General features: G+C 41.9%; 3 protein-coding genes across 3 annotated transcripts; 1 reads left to right on the top strand and 2 right to left on the bottom strand.

The window, feature by feature from the left end:
* Nucleotides 1-648: 648 nt before the first annotated feature.
* Nucleotides 649-3,069, bottom strand: MRS44_004008 (uncharacterized protein; the record flags this gene model as incomplete). Its single annotated transcript, XM_065622016.1, has 5 exons — nucleotides 649-997; nucleotides 1,045-2,113; nucleotides 2,161-2,753; nucleotides 2,801-2,897; nucleotides 2,946-3,069. 5 exons carry the CDS (start codon nucleotides 3,067-3,069, stop codon nucleotides 649-651), a joined length of 2,232 nt encoding a protein of 743 aa, XP_065478088.1.
* A 4,167-nt stretch (nucleotides 3,070-7,236) lies between these two features.
* On the bottom strand, nucleotides 7,237-9,652 carry MRS44_004009 (uncharacterized protein; the record flags this gene model as incomplete). Its single annotated transcript, XM_065622017.1, has 4 exons — nucleotides 7,237-7,954; nucleotides 8,549-8,865; nucleotides 8,931-9,533; nucleotides 9,587-9,652. The coding sequence occupies 4 exons, from the start codon at nucleotides 9,650-9,652 to the stop codon at nucleotides 7,237-7,239; spliced, it is 1,704 nt and encodes a 567-aa protein (XP_065478089.1).
* Nucleotides 9,653-10,638: 986 nt separating this feature from the next.
* MRS44_004010 (uncharacterized protein) lies at nucleotides 10,639-14,406 on the top strand (the record flags this gene model as incomplete). The annotated part of the gene is made up of 6 exons (XM_065622018.1): nucleotides 10,639-10,730; nucleotides 11,046-11,074; nucleotides 11,190-12,102; nucleotides 12,457-12,562; nucleotides 12,852-13,139; nucleotides 13,201-14,406. The coding sequence occupies 6 exons, from the start codon at nucleotides 10,639-10,641 to the stop codon at nucleotides 14,404-14,406; spliced, it is 2,634 nt and encodes an 877-aa protein (XP_065478090.1).
* Nucleotides 14,407-18,599: the final 4,193 nt, after the last annotated feature.

Raw genomic sequence — 18,599 nt, forward strand, 5'->3', positions numbered from 1 at the left:
ATTTATAATTAATTAAAAGAAAAAAAAGCCTTTATTTAGCTAAATAAATATTTCTTATTTTAATTATAACTTTAAATAATATAATAATATATATTAAGTAAAAATACCTTATAACTAAAGAAATTTATAAAAGAAATTACTTAAAGGATATTAAATATAATATAAAGGACTTTAATTATTAATTAAAGTATTAAAAGCTTTTTACTCTAGGGAGATATATTAAATTAAAGCTATTATATATATATAAGTATATATAGAGGGTTTTATATTACGTCTTAGTAAAATAAATTATAGAATTAGTTAAGGTAAGGTTATGTGATATAGCACCCTAACGCAAGGCATTAGCCTAAGAGAGAGGCAAGAGTTATATAGTTAGGTTTAATTAAGCAATTCACCGCATATGGGTTTAATACTATCTACCTAGAGGGTGAAATTATCAGGCAGGCTTCTAAACAAAATAACGAATTTGTTAACCCAGTTACATCCTTTCGCTTCAAAACTCAGCAGCGAGAAATGACGTTAGGCGAAGTGGGGCACCAGGGATCAGCATTGATCCGAAGTAACTCGGCTCTTCATCGAAACCCGTTAGACGACTACGTCATTCCTGGCTGCACATTCGTTGCCGACGGTCTGGACGAATGTACCCATTTAGACAACAGCAGCACCTCGGTCGCTAAATTTCTCCATGATGTTACAGATGCGATTGCCGGGACCAATACCCGAGTCCTTTTTGTCGGTCGTGACGAGCCCGAGATCCGACACGCCCTCATAGACGACGCGCGCGAGAGCTTTGCCGAGTACAAGATCATGCCCGAAGACGTCCGATCCGACACTGCCGCCTACCCCTGGTCCATCGTCAACAGGAAACCCCCCAACAAAAGCGATGATGTCCGGTCGACCCTCTCCGAGGCAGTGACCGATCGCTGCCAAGGCCAGTTCCTCTCTACCAGGGACGATGCATGGACATCCGTACGGCTTGCAGACTCCTACACAAACCCTACAAACCGCTCCCTGCCCCTGGGCACAAGCTTCATGGGCACAAACCTCGGCTCATCATGCAACTTAAACGTAAGCCTCATGCTGGCCGTCTTTAACGTCTCCTCCGCTCTTCTCGCCGCCTTCGCATACAGCACCTTCTTCTCCTTGGATCCCATCCTCCTGACCTCGTCATCGCTCGCCCAAGAACTGACATCCAGCTCAACTGAGTATCGCTGAAAGATCGTCGCGAGGACAGCCGTCACCTCAGTCTGAGCGATACGGCGACCGAGACACGAGCGCGCGCCTTCTGAGAATGGAATGAAAGACCCGGGAACGGGACGAAAGAGATTCGTAGGAATCGTAGCGTTAGACGTACCCGCATAGGCGCCAAATTCATTCTCGTCCTCGTCTCCCGAGTCATCGGGATTTCTCGTGTCTGCTTTCGCGTCGCATCTGAACCACCGCTCGGGTATGAAGTCGTCGAGGTCATGACCCTTGTTCGTGCGCTCGCTGGGCTTCGTCGGCCAGTGTTTGGGGTTGCGTTGGACGCCGACAACGTTCAGGCTGATGTAGGTGCCTTTGGGGAGGATGCATTTCTGACTGCCTGAGGTGATCACTTGGTCTTGGGTCATGGCCACACATTTCGGAATCCGGATTACTGGCGGCATGATGCGGAGGAGCTCGTAAAATGTCGCGCCGACCATGCCGCCGAAGAGCTTGTTGATGGCTTCTTCGTAGTTCCATTCATCGGGATCTCGGGTGCCGAATTTCTCATCGACGTCTTTGTGTAGGCTGACTTGGGAGCCGGGGTTCATGGCTAGGTGGAGGACGGAGAAGTGGATTGAGTCAGCTGTAGTTTCGTGGCCGGCGAGGATGAAGATAAAGGTGTTTCCCATAACTTCGGCGTTGCTTAGGACAGATTGAGGGAGCTCTGCTTTCTCGGTGGGCGATGGACTGGGGCCTAGTGCCTGGCCTTCGACGGAGGCCATGGCTAGTGCTCTCATGATATCCATTCCGTCGCCATGCTTCCCACGCCGTGTTTCATCCAGCTTGTCCACGAAGAGCTCCGACATGTACTTCTTCCAATTGGTATAGCTTTCGTGTGCTAGATTGGCGGGTTTCAATGGCAATCGCTCTGATAATCCGTCAGTATGAAGTGGCTGGATAAGGGGATAAACGAACTCAATATCCATCCAGGAACCAGGTGAACCCAAGCCACGTTCTCCAAGAGAGTGCTTAGAGCCCCCTCAAAAGACATGCTGTGCCCCTCGGAAGGCTCCAAGCTGTTGTACACACTCTGTTTGACGTCACTGTTTTCAGTAGTCTCATCTCCAGGCCAAAGTAATCGTAATCCCAAACCGACACGACTGATGACATGTAGTGCAAGACGCATCGCATCAAGCTGCATATCACCAAGTTCAACAACGCCCTCTCCATCAGCTTTTCCCATCCATTTTCGCAGCATGCTTTTCGCCTGATACACCGCCTCTTTGAATACCATTGCATTATTTTTCTCGTTGAAACTTGGGGACAGGACCTTGCGATGAATGCGCCATTCTGGACCCTCGGTGGTGACCAAGTTTCGGCCAAAGATGTTGAGGATCGCATATTGGACAAGCGGTTTGGGAAATTGCTCACGTCTGCTGCATATATGGTGGATCACGCTTGGGTCGGACGTGTGGAGGATGATCATACCGGGAGATACAACCAAGAAATTGTCGCCGAGCTTCATACCATCGTAGCCAAGTTCCCAAGCCCAATCGGGAGGCATGTAACTGTTCCAATTAGCATCTTTCGAAGCCCCGGATGATTTTGAACCAACTTAAGCCAGTCCTCTGTCCAGGACTTTGGCAGCCTTCGAAGTAGGGGAACCCATAATCGGTAGCTTACAAACCATGCTCGATTGTAAGGGGCCCAAGCTGCTAACGGTCAATAGCGAACTAAGTAAGCTAGAGGGCCCAACTCACGAGCGACGCTATACGGAAGACCGGATTGTTTAGCAGCTGCGATGTTTGCATGGAGATCGACGATATTCTTGTATATGAAGTAGGCTGGAAAGATAACCAGCAGGAAAACGAGAGCGGAGATCATGATGTCAAGAAGAGACGGGTTCCTAGAAGTGTAGGAGGGGTAGATTGTCACCTTCCAAATGCCATCGGCGAAAAGAAATCAACGACACCCAGCCCCATGTCAGTCTTCAAATGAGGATAATATACAAATATTTGACAATATGAACCCGGAGAACGAGGAAGACCAGGACAAATAATGTTGACGTAGTCATCGCCACACTGCCCAATGAGCTTTCTACCAGTGACCATGTTTCCACCAACGAGAAAGCTTCTTTTGAACTTAATGGCATCACATGCATCGCAGTTGCATGGCATGTGAAGTCATGTGAGAGTAACACCAACGTCGTCGAACAAACCAGATCCTCCCAAGGTGGCGACCAACTCACCACAACTCACGCCTCGGGTGGGACGAAAGATCAATGGACCAATTCGCATCTGCTCTTGCCGCCTTCCTCCTCTTGGACGGCTGTCCGACCTTGCGCCCAGCCTTTCTGTCCATATTCCATATTCCATACAGGCCTGTATGGAATATGGAGTATGGAATGCACCTCATATGGAAGCGTATTCCTATGAAAGGCTTCTAGCGAGTTCAACGAAGAGTTGACCGAATACTCTCTCTCAGGGTCAAATATCACCTTATATATCTAGGAAGCTCTAAAACGAGACGACCATATAAAGATTCCCAGCTTCGAAAAGCTATTTAGATAAGATTCAACGACTCCTAGAATAGCTACCCTATATTTTAACCGAGGGGCCAGAAAGCTTCAGAACCTAGTAATAAAGAATCATTTACTACCCTAGAAGAAATAATAAGGTGCCTCTTCCGCTATATAGGAGTATATATAATCCTGCAGGGAGCCTTAATTAGGTGTTTACCCTGTATATGGAGGAATGGTCTCGCAAGGATTTCTATCTTATTTATTCCCGACTGCTGTTAGGGAGCGAAGATATATTTCTCCCCGGAGGACCACTAGACCCGGATACCGCAAATCTTACTTAGCCGCTACTCTAAAGACTAAGGACTCTCTGCAACGCGAGTGTATTATCCGGTGAATATGAGGCCTAGAGCTGTCTATAAAGTAGACGTGTTACTACTCCCTGCTTAGTATAATACCCTATAAACCTAGAACGGCTAGGCTTAAGAGCTAGTAAGAAAGGAAGAATAATAGACAAACAGTAGCTAGGTGTGAGGTAGCTAGAGAGCTAAATGTTTGCATGAGTTAAAGGATATATAGTGTTTCTTAAGCCTTATCGCTATCTTCTGTTTTATTTACTAAGTCGTTTTGCTATTATAAGGTCGACGCCTTCAATCTAATTTCAATGCTCTCCTTGCCTTATCTATATATCCCTAAGGGCTTAATTCTATCTCTATAGTAAGGATCTCTTTTAAGTCTTTTAAAATATATTAAAAGCTATATCTAAACTCTAATAAAACCTTAATTATAATATTATTAGAGTTATTAACTGCGGCGTACTTTAAATCCTACCCCTTGCTAGATATTTGGTCCTTAATATTATTAATTAACTATAAGGAGGTGCTAATAAAGATCTTATACTTCTCCTCTCGAATAAGTCTCTTTTTCTATGTGATTTTTAATAGCCCTTCTATATAAGAGCCTACCTTCCATGGAGTAGGTAATAAGTCTCTAAAGGGCCCTCCTTTTAAACGTTTTACTACTGAATATATTAGATCCATTACAATAAGTAAACGGGCTCCTATACCTACTTATATCTCTTTACTTTCTCTTTACCTCTTTCTTATTCTTAAGGCATCTATGTTTTCTATCTGCCGAATACTAGGGAGAATCATAGTTACCAATTCATCTTCATCGAGGAATAACTTCTCTAATACTTACTTAGAAGTAGACAAGGTGGCAATAAGATGCTATTAGGCGCTTATGATACTTATCTAGTGAGTATTAAGTGAGAGGTCTGGCAGACGGCTATTAAGTGTTTAGGTCAGCTGGAGAGCTTATGCATTTTATAGTTATACTCCCACCTTGCCAGTGTGGCAAGTTAAAAGTGAGAGCTGCTGATGATAACTGGTGGTAAGGCATAATCTCTCGCTGTGGTTGTAAGAACCATAGGTGAAAAGTCGTCGAGGACCGGGACGCTAACGCTGAGCCGCAGGCATCACAGTCAGGATTCAGGATTAGGAGATCCTGTACAGCCCCTTTCACAAAGGAATCCCGGAGGCAGTCAGGAGCGGAGTACGGTCGCACATTACCACATGGGTGATAAAACCATGTACGAAAATGACTGGAGCTATTTCGCATATAGGCTTAAGGCGTTTTATATAGGGCTATAGTATTGATATGATAGCGCACTGTCTTTAATGTAGCAGAGCTGATGCTATACCAAGCAGTGCTGATGCTATTTTATCGGCGCCGAAGCTCTGATAATGCCGGTTTAGAGGGGGCGGGATATTGTAGCTAGAAGCCTTGGAAGGAGGTATGAACTCTGACCTCTACTATGATCTCGACCCCCTGGTCTGCGTCTCGTATAATGCTGAGGCCCCTTAAGGACTTGGAGCGCGTTAAGGACTTGATCCTTGAGTAGCGGCGAGAAGGACTATCTATTGATATGATATGTGCCTATCTCCGCGACGATGGGCATGTACTTGATGTTAAAACCCTGAAAACCAGGTTAGCGGAATGGGGTGCCTAGGAGTATTCCTCTCTTTACTTAAAGATTAATACTAATACCTTCGTCGAGTTAATTAAAGGCTACTTCTACCGATATAGATATAGCGATACTTCTATCATCTATGATCTTAAGCGACGCGGTATCGAGATCTCTGAGCGGACTATATAGGAGTATCGTCTGAATTATGGCATGAAGCGGCGCTTCTGAGATCAGGCTGAATGATAGGAGGCTATCTAAAAAGCAAGAGAGTTCCTCTTCTAAGACGACCGTTAGTCTTTAAGCATTAGAGGATTTGGCAGGGGGTATCTATAATATTACGTTCGCATCCGTGCTGGCGTCCTTGTCGGCTAGAATACCTTATATCGCGAGTACTAAACGAACCCAGAGTGGAAGAAGCGGGCCGAATAAAAATGCCTTGCTGATTGGAAGCACTGGAAGAACTTCTAGGTTCCTGAGCCTAACTTTATGTCGTCTCTCGATGGGTATGAGAAGCTTAAGAACTTCGGCTTCTCTATCTACGCCTATATCGACATATACTCGAGAGCTATTATCTAGATATATGTCGGCAGGGGGAATATAACTGCGCTGAGTTTACTTAAATAGTTTCTACGGACTATGTCGTACTTAGGGGTCCACCCCTCTTCACCCGCTTGGATTATGGTATTAAGACTCCTCTTTGGGCCGGAGCCTAGGTGATTCTCGCCGACCTTGATTAGATAGAGCTTCGGTATACTACCGAGGATAATGACCGACGAGTCCATAGGCAGGGAGCGAGATTGATCTCTTATTATATCTAGGGCCTAAGTATATCTAACTAATGGATTGAGTCTTGGTGGGAAAAGCTACTTAAAGGTGTTCGTTAGCGCTAGATTGCGTTCTCATATGAGCTGATTGATAGTGGCCTCTTCTAATTAAACCGTCTTGCTCACTAGATCATGGTGTATACTCTCTATGGACCTATGATCCGTTAAGAGGTTGTGGACTTCACGGAGATGTGGAACGGCTATCGCATCTGGCTATAGAAGAATAGGCAGTATCTCGTCGCCGGGATCCCAATGGATCTATATAATATGAGCGAAGTGGAGAACTGGGCAGTCTATCTAGGGCCTGCGGCTCGAGATGGGCTTGCCTAGATGATGACCGCTGTCGATTCTATTGATATAGATAATTTTCCTGACCTAATAATAACGGACTGGTGTAATTAATAGCTCTGGGATCTTTAGTTCGATGGTTAGCTAGATGGGGAGCTTGGTCATAAGTGGCTATACCTCGCGATCTACTTACGGCTTAGAGACAAGATTTAGGTTTATCTCGACTGCGGGGCAAGTCCGGTGCTGAGTATCCCAGAGAGTCTAGTTGGAGGGCAAGAGAGATTCGTACGTAAAGAAGTACTCTGTCGCACTTAAAAGCTAGCTGATAATGCTTTAGCTTTAGCTCCTCGAGCAGAACTACCTTAAGCCTATTAATAATAATAAGGCTGGCTGTACCTTTACCTCGGTCTTGACTAACTCTTTCTTGATTCCCTTCTCCTTTTTGAATGGCTTTATGGCTGACCTCGGCGTCTTGATATGACGAGGGGCTGGGACTTGTGGTTGAGGAGGCAATGGCTCATAGAAAACGAAGAAAAGGAGAGATTTGCCCTCTGTTTTACTGAAATGAAAAGGGTAGTCCTCGCCGAAAAGCTCTGCGACTGTCTTCTCTCCCAGTCGAGGTCGCTTAGCTCTGTGATACCCTCTTTAATATGGGCGTTCTGAACGAGTCTCTTGTCGAATTGAAGAATAGAAGAGAGGGCAGGTTTGTCCTTGAACTGAGGGGAGAAGATGCAGTCGAACCAGAAGTGGATAGGTAATGATGGTTCCTCGTCGACGAAGGGGCGTAAAGCGACCTTTAGCAGCTCTCTAGCCAAAGACCACTGGGGCTCCTCGTCTTCGTCTAGTATTTCCCATGGGTTAGGCCTCGCAAGGAAGATAGCGAGACGCATCGAGATCTTCCGTCTGCTCTTGTTTTGGCTCTGTTTAGCCATAGCCTCACTGAGTTGCGATGAGCTCGCCCTTATGCCCCTCGTGATCTGACTCTGGGTAAGTTTGGCATCTTGATATACGGCTGAGGGCCGCGATGCTGCGAGGATACGGCTAGGGCTGTCTCTAGCGCCGGTGAAGATCGTATGTGAGGGCGTGGAATGATTAGAGGATGTTAGGTCGATAGACTGTATAGCGGAGGAGGTGGAAGCTGTCTTAATGTCTTGAAATGGGACTGGCGAGCTGTCGAGGATGGAGATACTCGTGGGCTAATGTCTCCCGCAATATGGATGAAGATTTGACCCTGGGTAGCTATCGCGGATGAAATCGTGGCTCTGTTGGTATGATTTAGGGGCCACGGTCTTCGGAACATCGGGATATATCTGCGATAGGACGTGATCGGGCATATCTACGTATAAGATAAGGTTAGTCGCATAATCTCATAATGGATAGACCCGAGCTTATTTGGGGAATGGATGGGGATAGCCCATAATAGCTATGGGGTGGCGATGGGCTGGGTATTGATGCTGGTGTGGATGTGTAAGTGGAAGAATTATGACGCGCCACTAGAAATTATCACGATATATTCCCTGATCGAGATGCCATCTAAATGAAGAGATACCTTACGGATAGTGTGCGGTACTGTAGTCTTGCAAGGGGGCATAAAATTACTAAACATTTTAATATGGTTGAGGCTTCCCAAAAGGGTTCTCACCCATGTGGTAATGTGCGACCGTACCTATGGGCTCCCAAATTAGAGGAGCCCATCTTCATCGCTAAAACTTGCTCCTACTTTCTGATTGAGCAATACCGTCCCTTCATAGTGGACTACTCTACATATGATACGAAACCTGGTCGCCAATCTCCATATACACGGCTTCCAAAGCAGCCACTACATCCTCAGGCAGCGGGCCCTGGTCAATCATATCCATATTCGATTCCAACTGCTCCACGCTGGAGGCGCCGATGATAATGGAGTCACCGTTCGCTTTGTCAAGGACGCTGTGATAGGCCGCCCACCGAAGTGCAGCGGCGTGGCCGCCAATTCCATGCTTAGATGCGACTGCGAGCGCCTTATCCGTAGCAGCCATGATAGACGGCTTTAAGTAGAACTGGGAATATAAGCGGCCGATGAAATGCTTCATCTTATTAGTCTAAAAGACGATTTTGCAAAGACGGAGACAGTTATACGGACAGATTGATCATATCGTCCACCCACTTTGATATCCTTGTGGTTGCCAGCGAAGAATCCGGCCGCAGCAGGGCTATATGCATAGAAAGCAATCCCATACTTGCGCAAGATTGGGAAGAGCTCCTTTTCTCCGCCTCTAACGATGGGGTTATACTGGCCTTGGTAGACGCTAGGCTTAACAAGGCCATGCTCCTCACATATATCTATAAATCTTTGGACTTCCTCGGCGGTATAGTTGGAGAGGCCCCAATGCTTTATCTTTCCCGCCCGCTGAGCCTGATCCATGGCTTCGCAAGTCTCTTGGAATGGAGTGGTACGATCCGGTATATGCAGATACTCAATGTTGATCTGTTTGACTTTCAACGCCTCGAGTGACATTTCGATTTCCTTCAAGATTTTTTCTTTTGAATGACATCCTGGCTCTCGTGAATTGACTTTAGTGTCAACTATAAACCTATCCCCTCCGGCAACAGCTGCGATCCTAGGCTCGGAACTATAGGGCGCATGGGGGGAGTACATGCGTGCAGTGTCGAGTTGATGGTAACCACGGGCTGCAAAGGCGTTGAGAAAAGCATTCACCTCGTAAGGGCTGTCGAAACGTGCCATAGAGTCGACTGAAGTGTCTCCAATCTGCCCAGATTGGAGGTTAGACTTCCATCACACAGGAATTGATTCTTTGGTACTTGGGGGAGACTTGCGTTTCCCGCTCCCAAAATGAGGTTGATGGGTGATTTCCCGGTAGGCGCCATGGTAGCTTTTGACAAAAAAGCAGAGAAAAAAAAGACCGGCTGATGGAAGAAACAGAAGTAACAGTGTTGGAATATTCTTGTTCAATTGTTATCTTCTGGCCTTTCGCGGGCATGGGATACTGTTTTAAGTTTCTGTCGCTAGCTATCTATATTAACGTGACTTTTATCCTCTCTTACTAGAAAGTGCTCTTACCTTATTGTGCAAGCTTACGGTCCTGCTAAGCGGGGTATTTGATACCGACCCCTGTAACGGATGATGCAGAATAAAGGGCCCAGAGGTAATAGTCGGGCTTGGCTTATACCACTGGGTGTGTAGGCAGTTAAGTTAAAAGAGCATAGGGTGCCTGAGCAATTTATACTATATCACCTGTGGCATCCATACTATAGCTTTAAGTTCGGCTTAAAACAAAATCACCTGAGAATTACAAGTGTTAAATTATCGATAGTGGGAATCTAGTTTAGGTTTAGGCTTGTGTCTTATGACTAGCTAGCTTTTATGGGCAGATGCTGCGTTGGTTACGTGGCCTCTGAAGTTTATTCCTGCTGGGTGGCTAGGCCACGTCATAATTCTCTCGCCCTTGGTTTGGACGGCAAGCAATCTGGCGGTCAGTGTGTCAGAAGTGGATATAGATTAAATTATCACTGGTACCTACTGTAAAGTGCCTTACACTGCTCATCAGGGAACATGGTCTCGTCTACGATGGCTTGACGCCGTATTGGGCTGTTGTAGTTGAGAACCATAGCCCAGATGCTGCAAAGTAGAGCCGATCTGAATTTGAACGCGGGATGCCCCAAGCGGAGGCCAGCATAGCGCATTCTTGAAGTGCCATCTGGAGGAAGTACAGCCGACTTCTTGTGAACACGCGGTCCCGAGATTCCGGGTAAATCGGCAATTCAAATAGTATGGAGAGACGGCTCTAAGGACGAGGGTGTATGGCTTGAGCCTCAGAATGGTTAAAACAAACTCCTCTCTTGAGGGTTAAGCGATGCTAGAACCCTCAGAAGCCGCTGGCCACCACCCCCAGCCCATACCAAAGACTTTGGTTCCCACTCTGGCTTCATATCATGTCGGAATGCGGTGCTGAAACGGCAATCGCTCTTCTCTTAACCCGCGCTTTGGGCCACTGACTGGCCGTCATCCAATGAATCAACTGGAAACACGATCACGCGCTGCACGATGTGAACTGATGCGACCAGGCCATTCGCTGCTCCGCGATTTGTCACTGCGTGGCTAATTTTCCCCAGCTGAAGAATATCGCCAGAATCTAAATCCGAACAAGCAATTGTTGTGAATGGAGGGAGTTTTAGTGCTGGGTCCGAGGGAATGCCTTCCCTCACGCATGGCTTGAAGGCGACGTCTTTGGCATTTAAAATGCCACTGCCTTGCGCCTAGCCGGAAAACGGAAGATTTTGTTGGCACCCGTAGGTTGAATGTTGGCGAATTATCGCTCGACCTGACCGCGGTTTCGATGCTTGGGATCCTCCACGTTGGATGCACTGCTGAGACCAGCCGTTCTGGCATATATAATCCGCCAAGGCTTCTTTGTGAAATCTGAGCTTCCAGACCTCCCCATCATCGGTGTCCGCAAAGGCGATTTGTTTCCTTTTCTGCAAGCAAAATGGCGCAATTTCCTCGACTTCAAGGCGGCGGCCAACGAAGCCTACACATTATATAAGGAGCAAGCTGCTATACTTCCCATACTGGGAATGGGAAATGTGATCATCTTGCCGGCGTCCGAGGCTCAGTTCATTGTTGACCAGCCCAATCACATGCTAGGCGGGCATGAGCGAACAATACAAGACCTGCAAATCAGCCACACAGTTACAAACCCCTACCTGGTCTACAACCCAGTACACAACAAGCTCATCATCACGACCCTCACACACCAGATTGGCAACCTGCTTCCCGATGTCAGCGACGAGGCGGAATGGGGTTTTGCCCAGCATTGGGGCACCGACACGGTCGAGTGGAAGGAGATCCGCGTCTACGACACGATGCGCAGGGTCATCAGCATCGTCACGAATCGCGTCTTCGTCGGGCTGCCGATGTCCCGCGGCCCTGCGCTTCTCGACGCCGGTATGGCCTTCGCGCAGGACGTCCCGCTGGCATCACAGGTCTTGCGCGTCCTGTGGAAGCCGATGCGGGCGGTCGTTGCCCCGCTCATCACCCTGCCTAATCGCATCCACACGAACCGGTTCTATCGCATCCTGAAGCCAGAGATCGAACGCCGACTGCGGGATTACAATGCTCGCATCACAGACGGGGAGAGCAAGATGGCGAGCCCGAGCCGCAACGATTTCCTACAGTGGTCTATCAAGCAAGCCAAGGAGCTTGGTGACCCTTACATGTACCACCCCAAGACGCTTTTGGGCAGGGTGCTGTTCCTCAACAACAGAAGCAATTTACACAGGTTGAAGGATCAGCCTACTTTGCAACATGTTCTCGTTAAGTATCTGCCCCTGAAGGACCTGCTTTTAATCTTAAGATCCTTGACCCACACGTGACACCCCACATATTCAACAAGACCTACTAGGCTACCTCACTATATTAAATATTAAATATATTAAATTATATTTTAAATCTGAGATTTTATGTTTATTAAATTTAAACTAAGATCTTACTTTACTTATTTAATTTATTTAGCAATTTATTTATTTAGATTTAATATATGGGCAGCGCTGGGTTTAAGAATCCGCATTTTTCCGAGAAAATACGGTATTAGGCAGATCATGATGTCACGATGCGCCTTGTCTAAACTTTGATTTACCATCTGCTTGGTGGACGTCACGGAACTCCACTTCAGCTTCACATCGGTCCAAGCAGTCCCAGGTGCCCAGTCTGGCCACACAAAGTGGGCAGACAGTTCTCTCTGCAGCTTTGGACTCGGCGAAATTATGGCTGACAGGATAGTGCGTTCCTCTCAAATCGCTAGCATCTCATCTAGGGTCTCCATAAACCCTTCAGCTTGCCCTATCACGTCATTAGGCTTAGGCAATCGTCATGGCTTCCGGGGGGTTTCACTCCTAGTCGGCATGGCTTGCCCTGGTTTCCGAGCTATTGGAACCCAAAGAAGGGAACGCTCGCGCTTAACTCTGGCGGCGAAACTCATAAAGTCGGGGACGGTCCTTCAGCGTGAAACCCGGCAGCCATCTTCTTGGTCGACGAACTCCACAGAATTTACGCTAGCATAAACCCCAGGTCCCCAGATGCCTAGTACGGAGGACACTCGCCCTTCTTCAGTCAATCCACGCCACAGAGATGCTCGTTTCAGGACTGGTTGGTCAGTTCGGGCCAACGATGCTAGCTCTCGTCACCTTGGCCGCATCTGTCTTCGCTCATACTATCCACGAGAGCCAGTTCAAGCCCACTGATATCGTCAGCAAGGATGTGGCCGTTGTTGGCGGAGGCGCATCTGGCACGTACGCCGCCATTCGCCTCAAGGACAAGGGCAAGACTGTCGCTTTGATCGAGCAGAAAGACCATCTCGTAAGCATCGCAGGGTCGTTTCCATCAGGGAACCCAAAATATGTTTACTCACTGTCGCTAGGGCGGCCATGTTGACACTTACACCGATCCTGCCACTGGCATCCCCATTGACTACGGTGTCAAAGCCTACGTCGACTTGCCAGGTGTAAAGGAATTATTTGGTCGCTTTAACATCACTACAGTGCCCGTCACCGACCCTGGATTCCAGAATGTCTACATCGACTTCATCACTGGCAAGGTTGTAGCAGGCTATCCCAAAGGCGATCAGACGGATGTAGGCCTCGCTCTCACCACTTATGCCCAGCTAGCAGCCAAGTACAACGACTACTACTTCCCAGGATTCTGGAAGCTGACCACAGACCCTGTGCCGGAGGAGCTTTCCATGCCATTCAGCCAACTCGTCGAGAAGTACAATCTGACCGCAGCGCTACCTGTCATCTGGACCTTCGCCTCTGGTGTTAGTGACTTTGCGAATGTGCCGTCCTTTTACGTCTTCTACAACTTTGGCGCAGCCGTTGTCCAAAACCTGCTCGCTGGCACTCTGTTCGTCCCCAGCTCCCACAACAACAGTATGCTGTACGCCGCGGCACAGGAATACCTTGCGTCTGGCACCATGCTCAACAGCATGGTCTTGCTCGCTAACCGTGATGATAAAGGGGTTAAGCTCGTCGTCAAGTCACCAATGGGGACGAAGCTCGTCAAGGCCAAAAAACTACTGGTGACCATCCCGCCAACACTGCAAAACATGTACCCGTTCGACCTGGACGACGGGGAGAAAATACTCTTCGCCAAGTGGCATTGGGAGAACTGGTACGTGGCCCTCTTTAATGGCTCAGGCCTGCCAGCCAACCTCACCCTCGTGAACTCGCGACCTAATCCCGGGTCGCTCTACGCACCAACGCCCAACTTCGTCTGGCGCTACACCTTCACCGGCATCCGGGATCTCTATGCGACGCAGGTGGTAGGCAAATCGGACCTCAGCGCGCAGGGCGCCAAGGACCTGATCCGCGCCGGGCTGCGCAACATCAACACCGCGGGTACTTACGCCACGAAGCGCATCGATTTCGTCGCCTGGGCCAAGCACGCCCCGCTGCAGCTGGCGGTGTCCGCCAAGGAGCTGGTCTGCGGGTTCTACAAGGAGCTGTATGCACTACAGGGGCGGAAGAGCACGTGGTACACAGGTGCGGCGTGGGCGCCGGATTACACAAGTATTTTGTGGGTGTTTACTGAGGAGACGATTCTACCGGGTGTGATAGCTGGACTCTGAGGGTGAGGACGACGGGCTAACCCACGTCGCTCTGCTCTCATCATGCAAAGGCGCGATAGGTCCTTCAGTTGTAAATGAGATAATTCGTTTCTTCTGACAGTGGATGGTCAACTTGGTGTCAGAAATGTAAGACTGCCATATCTACTGTACAGCACAATCGACGCGGAATCCCTGGGCCACGCGTTGTCATGCAAGTTTTCAGACAGCCCCAGTCTAGACAGGCAGTTTTCCACATACCCTCTAGGCACGCCTTTCTGTAGGCATTCCATCATTCGCCCTAGCTTGTTCTTCCATCCACCAAGGGCATTCCTCTGCATCCTTGACGGTACCATTATTCACTCTACGCAAATGTCGTCGTTTTCGTATGACTTGCGTGCCTTATAGCGTTGATATATAGTAATTCAAGCTCTATATAAAGCTTCTAGAACTAGGCATATTAATTCTTATTAAAAAGAGTATCAGGAAGTCCTCTGTTAAGTCGGAACTCTCTCGTAGGCAATGTGGCAATGAATTGCTGTTAGGGAACAACTTTGGCAAGGCCGCCGGGACCTTTGCAGCGTTTATGCATAATAACGCTGGCCTACGGTAGGATCTCGAGAAATTCGGACACTCTAGCGTGCCTTGGCGAGCGGGGAAGTCTTTTAAGTTTTTGTATAATAAGTTATATAATAACTTATTTTTATTCTTTTATAAAGTAATATAATATAATTCTTTATTATATCTTAATAAGGGTATTTTATTAAAGGTATTTTTATTTTATAAACTATAAGAATTATTTTTTTTTTATAATTTTCTTATATTTAGGTTTAATTATTAATTAAGTATATTAGCTTTATTCTTTTTTATTCTTTTTATTTAAATAATAATATAATTAAATTCTAAAGGTATTTAATATATCTTAGTTATTATTTATTAAGTTATTAAGTTTTAATAAAATAAAAAAATATTTATATAATTTATATATATCTTAGCTTAATATTTATTTCTTAAGAGGTAATATTAAAATTCTTTAAAAATATAAATAAATATAAGAAACTCTTTATTATAAGTAAAATAATTAAGTTTTATTTTATATAATATATAAAAATAAAATATTATTAAATAAAAAGGTTTTTTAGTATTTTATTATTTAATTTAAATACTTAATATAATAATTATATAAGTCCTAATAGAGATAAACTAGTTATATTAGTTTATATTTAGTAGAGGGGATATTAGTATTGCCTTAATAGGGTATAAGTTATATCTAGTAATATACTTAAGAGTATTAAGTATAACTAAGTTATATTAATAGCTAAGGTAATTACTATATAAGAAAGTATAATAAGTATATCTTATATACTTTATATATTAATAATAATTACTATATTTATAGGTCTTAATTAAGGTAATTATATAAGTAATTAAGGTAATTAGGTAGGTAATTATTATAATTAATAAAATTTTAAGAGTAATTACTTATTTAATTAGTAGGGAATTATAAGGCCTTATTTTTTATATATAATAGGTATATATTAGGTTATGATATAATATCTCCCCTCTATTAGTCTTATCCCTAAGGCCTATAAAGTTAGTTATTTTTAATTTCCCTTAGTTTATTAAACCTTTTCTTATAAATATTTTTTATAATACTAATAATATATTAAAAATAAAATCTTATTTATTATATATTATTATTATTTTTTTAAGCTTATTAAAGAAATAGGCTTTAAAGTTATACTTTATTCTTATTATTCCTAGAAGTACCTAAAGTATAAAATACTTAAGGGTATTTTTTATTATTCTAAGTATATTTATTATAGCCGCGCCTATAATGGTTTAGGTATATTAGTTTCTACTAGTAGGTATAATACTTTGCGTCTATTACTTCTTTCTTATTAATATATCTATAGCGTTATATTTAATAATAAAGAAATATCGCCTAGAGCTAGAAAAGGAGAAAGTAAAGGAGGAATTAATTATTTTTTAGTAGTAAATAAATAAATAATTATCTTATCTAATATGCCTTTATTACTAGAAGAAGTAGATCTATAAGCGAGGTATAGAGATAATACGCCGGGGTTTAAACTCTCTAGATAAGCTAGAGGAGTTAGATTACTAAGAGGCTAAGGCCATAGTTAATACTTAGTCTCTTAGGGCTATTAATATTATTAACTAGTTAGCTATTCTTAATTTTAATATTAGTCCTTTTTCTTTTAGAGTTATTAATAAAAATCCCATAGTAGGTATTATGCGCTAATAAGGTATTCTAGGGGTTCCTAGGTATTTTTAAAGTCTAAGTAATCTTTTTATTTAATAAAATATATTATTTTATTATTAATTTTATTTATATTAAGAATAGCTTTAATAATATATTTCTTTAGTTTATTAACTTTTATATTAGGCTTATTATTTATTTTTACCTAAATAGTATTTTATATTAATTTAAGTAATAAGATATAAAAGATTAAGTAAAGCTTAACCTTAGGTAATAAGTTTAGTTTATAGTTATATTTTAAAAGTTTTTACTTAATTTTATATAATTTAATATATTTATAATTAAGTTTTTTATTTTATTATTTTATCTTAATATTTTTTATTATAAGATAAATTATATCTTCTTCTAAAAAGATTAGTCTTTTAATTCTTTTTTTATTATTATATATTATTATTTAATTTTTAATAAATTTAAGTTTTATTTATATTTTTTTATATAAATTATATAATTAGTTATTAATAAGGATTACTTTAGGATTAATAATAATATCTTAGGATTATTTATAGATATCTAAGGTAAATCTAAAATTAATATATATTAATATAATTTTTATATTTTTATTAATTACTATATTATAGGCTAGTTATATAGCTAATAACTTCTTAACTTAGTTAGTTTATTTATAGTTAATATAGTATTAAAGGTATTACTTTAGTATTTAATTTATATATTTAGTTTATTTATTAGTCTCCTTATAATATATTATAAAGAGTTTATAATTAATTCCTAAGTATCTTATAAGGCTTTATTAAAATTTTAAAGCAAATAATAGACCTTAATTTATAATAATTTTAAGTAATAAGCTAGATATCTTAGTAATATAAAAATAAAAAAAATAAGTAAATTCTTTTATTATTATTACTTTCTTATAGGGTATAAAATAAGAAAATTTTATAAGTCTATTTATAATAATAAAAATACTATTATAAAAGTTTTTAATAATTAGTTCTTTTAATAGGGGTAGCTTAGTAATAAAATCTATAGTAATTAAATCTTATAGGTATTATGCTATTAGGAGTAATTATAACTTCTTATAGGGCTTATAGTATCTCGACTTAGTTTTTATATAAAGGTTATATTAGTTAATAATAATTAAAATAACCTTTTTTATATTAGAAAAGGTATATATTATCTTAACTTATTCTAGGGTTTTATTAATTCCTTAATATCTATATAATAAGTAGTTATATATTTCTTATATAAGGTTATATTATAGTTTTATTAAGTATTTATTACTTATTTGCCCTTTTATCGCTTAGTAATTAATTATTATATTCCTAGATTTTCTATAGTAATAAATTACCTTATTTTATTATATAAGTTATTTCTAGGTATTTCTTTTATTCTTAGTAGTATTAATTAAGTTATATATTATTATAATATCTTAGTTTATTATTATTTTTTTAATATATTCCGCAATAAAGATAGTTATTTAGTCTTATACTAAGGTTTTCTTAGTAGAAATATTTATATATTATATCTTAGAATTTTTTATTTTTTAGCTTTTAGTTATATTTAATAGTCTAATAATAATATTTAATAAATCCTTTTATATATTTTTAAGGTATAAAAATACGTTTATAGTATATAATTATTTCTTACTAGGTTCCTACTTAGTCTACTTATCTAATTATAAGTCTCCTAAGTTCTCTAAGAGTAATATTAATAATAATCTTATTTTTTTATTTATTTATTAAGTAATATAATAATATTTATTACTTAATTTAAGTAATTATTTATTATTTAAGGTATTCTTTTTATATAAGTTATAAGAGTTATTTTTTTACCTTAATTTTTTTAATATTTAGGTTAGGTTATTAGCTAATAATATCTGCCTTATTATTTTTTATTTCCTTAATATAAATAATAATATAATTAAATTCTAAAAGGTATTTAATATATCTTAGTTATTATCCGCTAAGTTTTTATATTTTTA

The sequence above is a fragment of the Fusarium solani genome (genome assembly GCF_023522795.1).
Source record: "Fusarium solani strain SB1 chromosome Unknown bctg00000002, whole genome shotgun sequence".
Classification (NCBI taxonomy): Eukaryota; Fungi; Ascomycota; class Sordariomycetes; order Hypocreales; family Nectriaceae; genus Fusarium; species Fusarium solani.